General features: G+C 37.3%; 1 protein-coding gene across 1 annotated transcript in view; it reads left to right on the top strand.

Moving 5' to 3' along the window:
* The window catches only part of aacs (acetoacetyl-CoA synthetase), a 103,013-nt gene that overhangs the window by 66,654 nt on the left and 22,320 nt on the right, over positions 1-14,039 (top strand). Inside the window, exons 11-12 of the mRNA XM_052032020.1 lie at positions 1,001-1,065; positions 3,288-3,410. Of these exons, the coding sequence (XP_051887980.1) occupies positions 1,001-1,065; positions 3,288-3,410 (188 nt within the window). The remainder of the gene's footprint in view (positions 1-1,000; positions 1,066-3,287; positions 3,411-14,039) is intronic.

A 14,039-nucleotide genomic window follows, 5' to 3' on the forward strand; every position in this document is an offset into this window, starting at 1 on the left:
ACCACCAATTCATATTTTAAGTAATTTATTCGCAATGTAATTTCTTGGGTTATAAATTTTAAACTGTACCTCGGTAAAGATCAGGGGAAAATATTAGAAGAAAAATTAATCTTTGCTTCAGCTCAGTTTCTGACGGTGACATTCTGTACCCATCAAAAAAAAATCTGCCACCTTAATGGAAACGTGAAGTGAAGCTGCTTTGACTAAAGGATAGAATTTATCACCAAATCCACAAGTATAGCTTCCTTGCACTTTTAATGTAATTGAGTAGATGTTTTAGATTTGCAAGGTAATTTTATGCAAAGTTGAAGCAGTAGTAAATAGATCTTAGACATTTTTTCCATATATTTTATTCCATTTTCCATATATACAAAGTTCCCATCCCAGCCATTGAAATGAGAGTGTACTTTGCCACCATGCATCTTGTGGTTTCACCTGTTCGTTTTTTTGCTTAATAGTAGCTTTGGTTCCTTGGTTGATGCTGTGCATGGGGATGATAGTGAATACTGTAATTTTTCCTTGTTTCTGCACATAAAATCATTGAGTTTTAAGATTGAATGGGTTAGCCAGGACACCAAATATCACCTGTTGTATGTTGAATTTGTAAGGGGAATTGTGGGCACCTTTTACTCTGAGGGTCCTGTTAGAAATGGGTTCTTCAACTCCATTCTTGGCAAGTAAGAATCCATAACATGGCTTTTAGTAAACTGGCAACCATTTAGTTAGGTCACAGGATAAATAAAAAGTGACAGTGTGTCAGCGTATGTTCTATGGGTCATGGAATTAAGACCCTTTATGCAAAAGGGAACCTTAATAACATATTTTATTTGGTTTCTAAGGAAGGGAATCCAAAATGTTGATATTCCAGAGCAGCAACTAATACAGTACTTTCAGCTTTAGTAAAAATGCCAAAATAAGTAATGCAGCCCTGTAGTCAAAATCAAAGAAAGCAAACTGTAAGTTGATATTTATTATCTTTCTTTCTTCTCCTCTTCCTCAGAATTACAATACTTGGGACTGGTGCAAAATGGCTGGCTGTTCTGGAAGAAAAGAATCTGAAACCAGGTAATACTTGTTAATGTTTCTAGCTGCAAAAAAAAATGTTCAACTTTCTTTAATGACATTGTTACGCATTCTTAATTGGGGTTGCTTTATTTTTATAAAAATTCACAATTTGTTGTCCTAATTTGGGATTTGTTATTGAATTATAGAATAATAACATACAGGGAAGTGAAAGCCATTTGACCCATTGCACCTATATCAAAACTTCAGCAGAGCTGTCCGGTATACCTACTGTTCTCTTTTCTCACAATCTTGGAGATTTCTTAATAATTCCTTTTTGAAAATTACTATTAAGACTGCTTCAACTACCCTTTCAGATATGCTTAGATAGGATTTGACATGAAGTGTCACAACAATTATAACATAATTTTGAATAGATTCATTGTCAGTCGCACGTAGCTATGGAAACTGTTTGAAAGTTTATTTGGAATGGATTATGATCCCAATAGTCTATAGCAATTGTGTGTAACAGCTATAAAATTTTCCCTATGGAATCTCTGCTATTCTATCTTACAGGCATCTGTCTTTTGTACATTATTGCACAGAAATTGTACCCTTTTATATATCTTTTGATGTGAAATTTGTGTATAAAAGATCTGCCAAATAGTGATCATGAGGAAATTGGGCTGGGTGATTACTGATAGCATTCACCTTGACATTGTGTATAGCACGGCAACACAGCACCATTCATAAACCTAATGTAATCAGGAGGTTGCACAACACACGTTCCTTCTAGTGCTGGTTGAAATTGGAGCTTGTGGGGGAATCCAATGACCAACGACCTACTATTACTAATTGAAGGAAAAAGAAGCCCATTACAGAGGGTGCAGGAATGAGACGGCAATTAAAGGATCTGCACTGTCACCTTGGTGTCCTGCACACAGCATCTCCCTGCTTCACTTTCCCATGGTCAGCAGAATAATACATAATTCATTGGAATTCTCTTCACTGATCATGGATTTTTTGTGAAGAAATTGTTTGTGATCCTTTGATTGGCCCACAACTTGCAGTGGCCTGTGGCCACTTGTGGCACAGGGGTGAATCAAGCTGTACCATCACGTGTAGCATGCTCAGGAAAACACCACCTCCAGCCTCGTCTTCCCACCTTCACGGCAGCTCAGTAAGCCATGGTACTTCAGCTGATTTGCTTCCCAGTGAAGAGCATGGCATTGGTGAGGCAGCCACAAGCTCTGCAGGCATCTGTCATTGGGAAACAGGTGTTACCCATTTGGACATTGATGCTACAAGTGGTGCACCATGAAAGGGTGAACTTCAATTTCTATGCAGATATCTTCACTAGCCTTTTAGCTAACACTTCACCACAGATCTTGAAGCTGCTTTTCTTAAAATCAAAAAGCACAAGTGCTTTTATTCTGTCAGTTCTTAGAACATTTGAGAGTCTTTTCAAATTGTCTGCTTTCAAAGATCAGTGGTTAGCCTATCGTTTCTTAGACTCCAAAGAATCAGGAGTGCAGGAAAGCCTATTTCAAAACAGGAGAAATATTGCAAACAAAAAAGGCCTTGATGTTCAAATAAGACTAATTTTTTAAAGTCTAAACTATTTTGATTAATTAATAATAAAGGACCTATGTGGTTGATCATGAAACACTGAAGCTTCCAATATGACCCTGAGCAATTAGTGTTTATTTTGAAAAATTAAGCCAAACTTCTATGACCAACAATGAATTAACTATAGTTAGAAAGTTGTCAATCTATTCAGCACTCTTGTACTACATAGATTTTATTTGTTTGTCTGATAAAAGAATTTATACAGTATATCTATGTGATAATGTCAAATGCATGGAGATCCAGCTACATGGTTTTCATAAAGTATCGTCAGAACTTAGAATTCAATAATTACTACAATTCTTGCCTTTAAAGTGTGATTAAATACTGAGTGAGCCTTTTATTTCCAGATGGCTTAATTGTAAATGGATCTGAATTCTGAAGCTGCAGGCAATTGATGTGTCACTTATGATTGTCATTTTAAGGACACAAATTAGTTATGTTATAGGAAACTGATGTAGAAGAAATTAGGTTATAGGTAATGAAATTGTTCGTAAGACAAAAACTTCATGGGTAAATTGCAGTGAAAATTTAAAAATTAATACATATACTGTAACTAATGTCATATAAGTATATAGCATTTGTAAGTGTTACTTTTCGTGTGAATGTTAATAGCCCTATCTGAAATTAACATTTAAGTCAAAATTTTCTTTTTTGAGGTGAAACTCACAGTCTGCAGACACTACACACTCTCCTATCAACTGGATCTCCTCTCAAACCTCTGACCTATGATTATGTCTACAAGCACATCAAAAGCAATATCCTGTTGGGCTCAATCACAGGTGAGATTTCAGGCAATCGATATCATATTTACATTAGACAGTCCATTTGTAACCATGCTCTATTATGTGATGCAACTCATGTCTCAGATGTATTTCATCCTTGAAATAACATCCTCATCAAGCCAAGAACACTGGTAAAGAAGTTCGTGGGTAGAATACTAATTTTATGTTGCATTCTGTCATGCATAGCAAAATGTTTGACAAAACAAAGATTGATGACCAAGTCCCACCTTTCAATGAGTTCATAACATAAGCTACACAGCCAAAGAGACACATTGAGTAGAAATAGAGGGATGTCTTAGCAGTAAGAGTGCTTTTCCATAAAAACTGGAATGTTTTGTTTTGGGGAAAGGAGGAAATAAAATGTAAAAGCAAATGACATTAATATAATAAACTGGGTTGATTTTCTGTGAGGTTAGAATACTTAGTGTAGAACATTAGTTTTTTCTAGTTAGATAAAATTTAAAAATGAGACTAATGGAATGGCTCGGTACTTTAGCTACAGTATTGTAATGTGGTAATTTAAAACCAAATTTGCAATTTCCTATCTTTTACACAATTGTCATGCCCATTCACATTTGGGCTTCCCTTGATGAGGATGACTACATTAAAAATGGGAAAGCATACTGCCTTTTGAAAGGAAATCTTTTACATGATTTAACAAAAAAAGTCCTGCTGGTGAGACAGAGAATGATTTCATCCTGTAACCACTTGATTTGATGAAATGATGGTCTGGATATTGGTAGGGAGGGAGAAAATGCAAAATATTGCATATTCTGATTTTGTTCGGGTGAATAATTCTTTATAATTGGAATGCAGCCAAACAATGCATTCTTCTCGGAAAGTGTTGAAAATTAATAGCACTGAAGACCTAGCAAAATCACATTGTGACTTTCTTTCATGAGTTTTACACAGATTATTGTTTAAAAGGCTTGAGGAGACTTTGTAAATTAACTAATGTTTGCTGCTATAATTTAGTGAATATTTTTGTCACCAAATATCCATTTTCTTGTAATCCAAAAGCAAAGCTCTCAATTTTTCTTGCATTTCATCCTGGAGCTGATAATTGCAAGCTGCTGCTAGGATTCCACTTCTTTTGAAGGGAAAGAAATTTCCACAGTCTTCAAAGGAAATAAACATAGTATATCTTGTCAATATATTGCTGAATCTCTACACATGGGAACTAAAAGTTTCTTATTGCTTTTATATTTCATATTTAATATATTTCCTCCCTAATAGGTCAAACTTTCAGTGAAGATAATCATAGTTTACACGTGTTTTTCTAAAGCATTTCTCATAGCTCTTCATCCTTATTATTGTGACAAGGAGAAGTACACAACGGCTTGTCCTGAAATAGAACCTGTTAGATGATCATGTTCAACTGATCCTTTACTGAAGCTCGGTGAGAGTTGGAAAGGATATGTGACATTGTATCAGCGAAAGTACTTTGAAGAGAATGGCATATGTTGCATCAGCTTCATCAGTCAGAAATAAGGTTCATTTCAATGTTTCATGCAAGATTAAAAATGAAAGAAGTCTCAGATAACATTTCAAGTAATATTGATCAAACTTTAGTAGAATGCCATGCAATCAATACACCTTTTTTAATTAGAGCATAAGCTCAGAAAGAACACTAAGTAAGCCTTAAACTTTTTGCAATGATTTTTAACTATCTGCTCGCATTGTGATGTTGGATTTTTATGCCCTGTACATAGATTATTCCACAACAATCCTGTCAGAGAAAAGAACTCCCAGACTGTACTCACTATATGAATAATCTGTACTGAAGTATCCTCTAATTGTGAAATGTCAACTTTCTATCTGTAGAAGAACTTGAGATATGCTCAGACTGCTTTCTCAAGATTAGGTAATAATCTCCTTACTGAGAGGGGAAAACCAAGAGTGCAGTTTCACCTACCATTCACCTTGTTAGAGCTCAGCAGCTTAATCTTGATTGAGGTTGTGGACTTGAATTTCACTTCAGAAACTTAAGCACAAAAATCTAGGCAGAGTCTCCAATGCCATATGAAGGAACATTGCATTCCTGAAGGTGTCATCTTTTAAATCAAAGCCCTGTTCCCTCTTACAATTGGACCTAAAATATCCATGATATTACTTTGAAAACAAAACTAGGGGAGTTAATGTGGTTGTCCTGATCAATATGTATTCTCCAGCCAATATTACTAGAGGAAAGATTACTTTGTTGTTATTGTATTGCTGTAAGTTCACATATTAGAATAAAGATTGCTTTTCAGAAGTACTTTGTTGACTGTAAATTGGTCTGGGATGTTTGTGGAAGTCGAGCACCACTAGATTCCTCAGGCAGAAAGTAGAAGGTGACTTGGGATAATCAGGAAGGATGATTTATTTTTGCATCTATTTTCAGACTGCCTTTCTTAAAATCTAGGCAGAATTCTCAACTAGGACAAGAATTCTGGAGAAATCTGATCATTCAGGATGGTTGACTTCATTTTTGCCTTGCATTATAGATTAACGTTTAGACAGAATGAACTGGCTTGCACTTTGAAATGTGTGCTGTAATCACTTTTACCAACTCCCCAAAATCTTTTGATAGGCAAGCATCTAGGAAAAGTTAGTGACCATTTCTTATCTCCTTGGATGTTGGATATTTGTCCATTGAGACAACAGCTCCATGGAAGTCTTTTCCTTTAATTGCAGAGAGCATTAATGGCATAGTTTACATTATTCAGAATTGATGCCTTCATACAGAAACACTGGCGACTAGAAGCAAAATCAGCAAGTTATAGAAGGAAAATAAAATGCTTCAGATACAGGACAGCATAGATTGGCATCTGAATATCAAAGGGTACATGACATTCATGAAGGAAAGGAAGTTAGGCAAAGGTGGAGGACTGGCTCTGGTAATTAACAATGGTCGTAATACAGTAGAGAAGGAAGACTGTAGCTCAGGTAACCAGAAAGTGGAAGCAGTTTTGATAAGGATGAAAAATAATAAAGGCAAGTGGTCACGTGTGTGTGATTTTAGGATCCCCAATGAACAACGAACAGAGTGCCAGAAGGGTGAAGTATGGAGCTTGTCAGAAAGGTGCAGCGATATTCATGGGGGCTTGGAATTGTGCAGTAAGGTAGGATTAATTAATGATCTCATTGTGAAGGAGTCCCTTGTCAGTCACGATCATCATGGAAGTGAATTTACATGTGATTTGAGGGAAAGAGGAATGGTTCAAAACTTAGTATTTTAAACTTAAATATGGGCAAGTATGAGAGCAAGAAAGGAAAGCTAGCTCAAGTGAAACGGCAAATGAGGTTGAGATCAATCTGTCAAGATGCAGCGCCAGATGTTTAAGAGGATCTTCCGGTGAAAAAGAATTCCAAGGGGAGCACCCACCATTTGAAGGAAGTTAAAGATTGTATCAAATTTAAAGAAAAAGCATGTAATTGTGCAAACTTGGGTGACAGATCAGAAGATGGGACAGAATATTAAGAAAGATTAATTAAGAAGGAAAAATTAGAGAATGGGATGAAGTTAACCAGAAATATAAAAGCAGCCAGTAGGAGTTTACATAATAGATTAAAAAAGAGTTAACAAGGTGAGCATTATCTGCAAGGAAATGAGTCAGTGGTATTAACAGTGGAAAACAAGGAGATGGCAGAAGAATTCAACAGATATTTTGCATCAGTCTTCACAAAAGAGGACACAGGTAACATTCCAGAAATACTTGCAGACTGGGAACTGTAGGGGACGAAGGAACTCAGGAAAATTGCAATCACTGGGTAAGGCCTACTTAGGAAATGATCGGGCTGTGTTTGAGGTGTCCTCTGGATGGAGTCTCTGGTGGACTCTAGGGTGAGATGGATGATGCATCGATTTTAATTTTCGAAATATCCCTAAATTTTGGGAAAATTCCACTGGATAGAAAAATAGTGAAAATAGCTCCTTTATTGAAAAGGGGAAGGATGAAACTATGGGTGGTCTGATCAGTAAGTTTGCAGATGACACGAGTTGTGAATATTCTGGAAGGTTGTCAAAGGATGCAGCAGGATATAGACCAGTTGGAAATTTAGGTGGAGAAATGCCAGATGGAGTTTAATCCTGACAAGTGTGAAGTGATGCATTTTGGATGGTGAAATGCAAGAGTAGGTGGCAGTATTATTAGGACAATGATGTACAGAAGGATCTTGGGGTACAAGTCCACACCTGAAAGTGGCAACACAAGTGGATAGGGTTGTAAAGAAGGCATACAGCATGTTTGCCTTCATCAGTTAGGGTGCTGAGTATATAAGTTAGGAAGTTGCGTTGCAGCTGTATAAAACTTTGGTTAGGTCACATTTGGAGTATTGTGTGCTGTTCTGGTCACCACACCATAGGAAGGACGTGGAGGCTTTGGAGACTGTGCAGGACAGGTTCACTAGGATGTTGCCTGGATTGGATTGGAGTGTATTAGCTATAAGGAGAGGTTGGACAAACTTGGCTTGTTTTTTCTGGAGCATTGGAGGCTGAGAGGCGACCTGAAAGAATTATAAAATTATGAGAGGCTTAGATAGGGTACGTAGAGTCTTTTTCGCAGGGTGGAAATGCCAAATACTAGAGGGCACAGCTTTAAGGTGGGAGGGGGAAATTTTAAAGCAGATGTGCGAGCCAAGTTTTTTTACAGAAAGTGGTAGATGCCTGGAGCATGCTGCCAGTGGATATAGTAGAAGCAGATACGATAGCAATGTTTAAGAGGTATTTAGACAGACACGTGAACAGGCAGAGAATAGAGGAATACGGACCATGTGCAGGCAGGTGGGGTTAGTTAGATTGGTATCATGGTCGGCACGGATATGGGGAGAAGGACCTGTTGCTGTGCTGTATTGATTATGTTCATTAGGTGGAAGCAGCAATTACTGGAGCATAGTGTGTGTTCATGATGGGGTCCATCAGACATTTACAACACACTAACCTTTTTAACTGTGCCGTGCTGCCCTTTATATCGTCAAAGGGCTTCTGACAATTGCTGTCTATCCATTCAGTTGTAATGTAAACCGCAACTGAAGCCTTATTACCTTGTGGGAAGAAGGAACTGAAGTAAGTGTGTTCTCTCTGAGGTTGAGTTCTTCCAGGATGACTTGATCAGTGATGGAAAATTGGAGCTGAGTCAGCCTTCTTTGCCAGAGTTGATTGTTCAGTTCTCCAGCCACCCAGATTCAGAATTCTTTAAGCTGTGACTCCTGCTCTGTTAGCCAACGTGTTAATTATTAAGGTGATCATAACTGCTGGGAACCTTGCTGTTGTCTGGGCTGGTAAATAATATGCTGGGTGCTTGGGTGTTCCTGCACTCTCAGCTTTGGGAAAACAGCTGTCTTGTGAGTTAATTCTAATGCAACCATATAAAAAAATTATGCTTCATTTGTTGTTCATATCAGGATTGCAAGTACTTAATCAAACCATCCCAAAACTTTGCCAGATAATCAGAGTTCACTGAGCCTTGAAAAATTACAACTGAAGGCTGTCTCTAGATCTAGTGATGACGGTAATTGCTCTCTTCCATTTATAGTTTAGCAGCCCAGATGTTATCTTCCATTTTGTATTAGTAGGTAATTATCCATAACCCAGTTGTGGTTTGTATTATTTATGCAACTTGTGTTTTATATTCTATTGGAATTTCACAAAACAGGCTTTTTAAAAAAATAAATTCCTTTTTATCCACTTCGAACTTAAAAATGGGCATCCTAAAGCTCTCAGGTCATGTTCTATTCAAACATAGTCTCTAGTGAGGATCCTTCCTCTCCACCAACTTCAGTTATGCAAATCTTTCTTCTAACCCCTCTCCCATGTGCCTCTCCCCATTTCATTCCCTCTCCTTTTTGGTCTTTTAAGGGAGTCTCTGGTAATGCAATTTAGTTACTTATTTTCCCCTATGGAATCTTCTTGTCTGTTTTAAATATGACCACACCATGTCACCCTTCTCTTAGGTGCTTTCTCTGTCTTAATTTCTCCTTTGTTATAACTATTTCAAATTTTGCCAACTTTGTCACATCCATCAGAAAATTCCAATCTCTGTCCAGCTCTATTTCCTTTCTTGAGTTTTCTGCAGGGGCCTGGTCCTCAACCAAGCCCTGTAAACTTTCCCCTTTCAATGTCACTGATGCTTTCCTGTTACATAATGTTCCCATTGATAGTTTCCAGTTGCCTCACCCTGCAGTAATTCAGTAGTTCAAGTATTTATCTAATTCTACATTCTGCTGCATAGAATTCCATGCCAACAGAATATGGATAGAAGAGGAAGACTTCAGGGGGGAAGATACAATCATATTCAAATGTGGAAGATTTGCTTGAAATGTTTGCTTTCCACAAAAGGAGCAGGCTACACAATTTGTGAATGGAAATGTGCAATGCTGGAAATTAATAGCATCTGCAAAGAGAAAAAAAGGTTTCAGGTGCTAACCCTTCACCAAGATTAAGGACTTGCTTACCTTCCAGTTCTGATGAAGAGCCTGCATCTGTACTGTCACCCTGTCTTTCTCTCTCTCCACATGTTGGCAGAGTTACTGTTTACATGTATTGGATAGAACAAGCTGCAAGTTTGCAGTAATCTTGAAATGTTAGGGATAAATAAACATCCTAATGCAGTGCAGTGGGAGTAAAATAAATAACAATACTTAATATGGATAGGAAGGAACAATAAAAATGGAAATTACAATATTGGAGAAAGCTGAAACCACAAAGGAGCTATGAAGATGAGGATGGTAAGTAGCTCAGTTATCAGAATAGATAAAAAAAAAACAATTTCCCTGAAATTTTTATTTCAACTTAAATTGGAAGAATGCTAACAATATACATACATGTATGCGTACTTTGACTTTAGAGAAAGGTTTTGCGATGAACTGAAAAGCAGATGTATCTTCTGGAATAGAAGACTTGTATATACCATAGGGTACATAGAAAATGGAAAGGAGGAAATTTGTAATGCACTGATAATTATCTTGACTTGGATTCTTATTGAAATCAGGCAGATATTGTGTATCTGTTCAAAAATGGCTCCTGAATTCTATTCAGATTAATCACAACTTAATGAAAAATTATGAAATTAAACGTTACAGAAAAATATTGTCATCACCCACTCAGAGAGAGAGCAGACTTCTATCAGATTCAGAAGATAGGGGCTTAAATTCCACTCCCGTGTTGACTATAGAACATAAGTGATACTCAGGGGTGTCTGGACAGATAGAGGTATCATTTTTCAGGTGAGATTTAAAGCAAAGTCTATCTTTGGTTGATGTAGAAGAACCCACAGCACTATTTCAATCATGGTATAGGAACTTTTTCTGCATCTGGAAAAAACTTGTCCCTCAACCAACATCAGTTTATCCTGGCTGTTATGTTATTTTACCGGCCAGTTGTGACTAAACTTCAGAGTTGTTCAATTGACATGCAAAAACAGACTGGGAATCCTTGAGACTGTGAAAGGATAGACAATATTGCAGCTTCTTTACATGAAAAGAACCCCTCGAGTGACAGTGAACACAGTTTTAGAATGGTTTAGAAAACCATTCTCTTCAGGAGACCAATCTCAAATGAATGGCGCAAACCCTCAAGATGTATGCCTAACTTCCAAGATGTTTTTTTAAAAATACACTAGTAACCAACTTCCTTTCTAAGTCCTCTATTTATCAGTGTAACAAAACTTTAAAATTACCACCTGTGTGGGGAAGAGACACAGAGTCAACATTTCAGGTTGGAGATTCCACAGTAGAGGAATGCAGTTCTGATGCAGGGTCTCTGACCTGAAATGATGACACTGTTTCTCTTCACAGATGTGGCTGGACCTGCTGAGTATTTCCAGTGTTTTCTGTTTTTGTTTTAGATTTCCAGGATCTGCAGCGTTTTAATTTTCAAATTTAAAATGAAGCAAGCAGGGAGCGCTAAGTTGCAGTGGTCAGTGTGGAAGGGGGTGAACAAAAAGTTAGTTTCGAACTCTTCATCTTCTGAGCATACATAAATAAAATCAAAGATCACTGTGATGTGGTTTAATCCACAGAGACACTCAAACTGAATGATCAGAAGAGGCAACTGAGATTGGGATGCAGGGTTGTGGCTGGATTAATCAATAGCAAATGAAGTTCAGTGCAGACAAATCTAAAACTATGTGTACTGCTACATGCTTTTGACCAACTTAGTGGGAATGAAAAATGAGACTTTAATTGTGATCTGTGCTGTCATGATGAGTATTACAGATATCCTTCCCTAGGCTTTAGTATTGCAGGAAAGAGCAAAGAAGATGAATGACAATATAGGAAAGAGAACTATGGGCAATTTAACAATGCCAAACAAAACAACACTGTAAATAACCAGCTTAAGATAAATATTAATGTCAAGGGTTGCAAAACCAAGACATAAGCAGTATTTTCCAATTGAGAGGCACAGGTTCAAAGTTGTGACAAGTAAGTTTAGGGCTGATTTCAGGAAGTGTTTCTTTGCATAGGGGGACCTGAAGCCGAAATAGTTTGCCAGAAAGGATGACTGATATCATTAGATAGTTTTTTTTGTGACAACTTCTGCCATCTGTTTCTTAAATGAAATTAGATGGGGCTGATTTCAGACAAGCTGTAATTTGCACCTAAGTATCGGTAAGCCGTTGTTTGCTCCTTGCCTGTGACCCTGAGCAGAATTCCATAGTCTGAACACTTGCATTTATCCTCCTCCCTGAATATGGCTCCCATTGTATGCTCCATCCTATGCAGCCTTGCCATTCTTCTTTAATGTTGATCTGAATTGCAGACCCCATGCCCATTCAATCATATAGATTGACTACTTTTATATATAATCAGATATTTTATCTACCTTATTTAACTTTGCTTTGGTTCAGGAATAATAAGTGTAATGTGTAAAAACATTGATCAGTTTTCCAGTTTTATTACCTTGGTGACACCACTTTACACAGTGGTGTTGCAGAAAAAAAATAGTTTTTATCAATTTTAACTCATGGTAAAGGTTGTTTTGTTGCAGGAACTGAGTGAATACATTTACATTCGGAATAAGACATTAAGTAAACGACAGTGCTCAATCTTGGGACTGTTTTTTTGTCAATGAAAAGAGTAAAAGATTCTTGTGTCATGGAAGCTTGGGTCATGGGTTAATTCCCCTCTGTGGCTGGCAATCCAATCTGCCAGGATATTATGGGGTGGGCTTTGTGAATTTTAACAAAGCTACAAAATAGACAATTTCACTACGTGGAAAAAATTACTACTGCTGTAACATGTCTCCCATGTGATGCATTTGAGCCCTGAACTGGAGATTTGCCGAGACACTAAAGTCCAGTTAATCTTGCAGTCAAAAATAGGGATGTGGTAAAGAATGGGAAACGTAGGGGTGAGGGATTTGAATTGAACAAAATAGAATCTTTTATCGGTTATAAGAGCTTACTTAACAGCTCAGACAGCTAGGCTTCTCAAAGCCGCAAGATGAATCAACTGGTACATGGCTAAATCTCCCAAAAAAACTCATTTCATTTCTGCTGTTAGCTTTAATCACCTTCTGTCATGGCTGATCTCCACCTCTTGGTAATAGGAGTGGTCCCCATAAATTCAGAGTAGTAAATTACACTGCTAAATCAATGCTTTTTTTCAGGCTTAAATGATTTATGATATTACTTGACAATGTTCTATAATTAAATGAATGCAAAGCAGCTAACAGTACTGGAGCATTGCTTTATGTGATTTTCTGAGGCAAATTAAATTAATCATATAGGCCATTTGGAAAGTGTTACTTGAATTGCTATTCAGAAGCAAGACCTCTCTAGATATGTGAGATAGTGAACTCCTTTGTGGGGTAATTAATGGCACTTTCAATGCGCAGATAAATAGTGGGTTCTTTGGCATGTTTGCATGCAGTTTTATAATTTGTGTTAATCATTTTTGCAATTATTTTGTTACCTCAGAGCAATAATAGATGCCCAGGGGGCCTTAGTTACATACAACATTACAGCAGGACTCTTTGCCTTATTAGGAGATGGGTGTTCAAGAATTAGAATCGATATTGGAGATCAAATGGAGGGGAGGTGGGGGAGTGGAAATTAATTTCCCTTTCTTCAGGTTTTTGAAAGATAATTCATCTGATGGTGTATTTTGAAGGCTGAAGCCACATTGGCAGTGTTCTATCATTTTCAAATCCTTTGCAATTATACCAATTTCATATGCCACTGGCTCGTGCTGTACACAAAGCTATTTGTAAAATCAACAAGATTAATTAGTAAATTCTGCTGAGGTGTAATATAGGTATGCTGCTTATAGTGCTAGTCGTACTTGTTGAGGTGCTACATCAACTTCAGGCAACACTATGCAGTCAAAATGAGACTCTATAGTACTAAGCTGATGAAAAGCTCCTCAGTCCCATTTCTAACACAACATAAATTGCACTCTATTAAAATTGATGCATTTTCTGTCAATGCAAATGCTTGAATGGTTGTGTCGCTTTGGAAACTAATAGCTTGGTAAAACCAAACCATATCTTATTTATTTGCTTAAGTTTTTCTTGTGATGTGTAGCAGAGCATTTGATTTGTTCTTGCGGGTGATGGATAGTTCAGCAGTTCCGGTGATTATAGCATCTCTCTATCTTTCCTCCCTTCCACAAGAAGATCATTGGGATCTCTTCAGGGGAAGGTGG

Source organism: Pristis pectinata, chromosome 17, assembly GCF_009764475.1.
Source record: "Pristis pectinata isolate sPriPec2 chromosome 17, sPriPec2.1.pri, whole genome shotgun sequence".
Taxonomy (NCBI): domain Eukaryota; kingdom Metazoa; phylum Chordata; class Chondrichthyes; order Rhinopristiformes; family Pristidae; genus Pristis; species Pristis pectinata.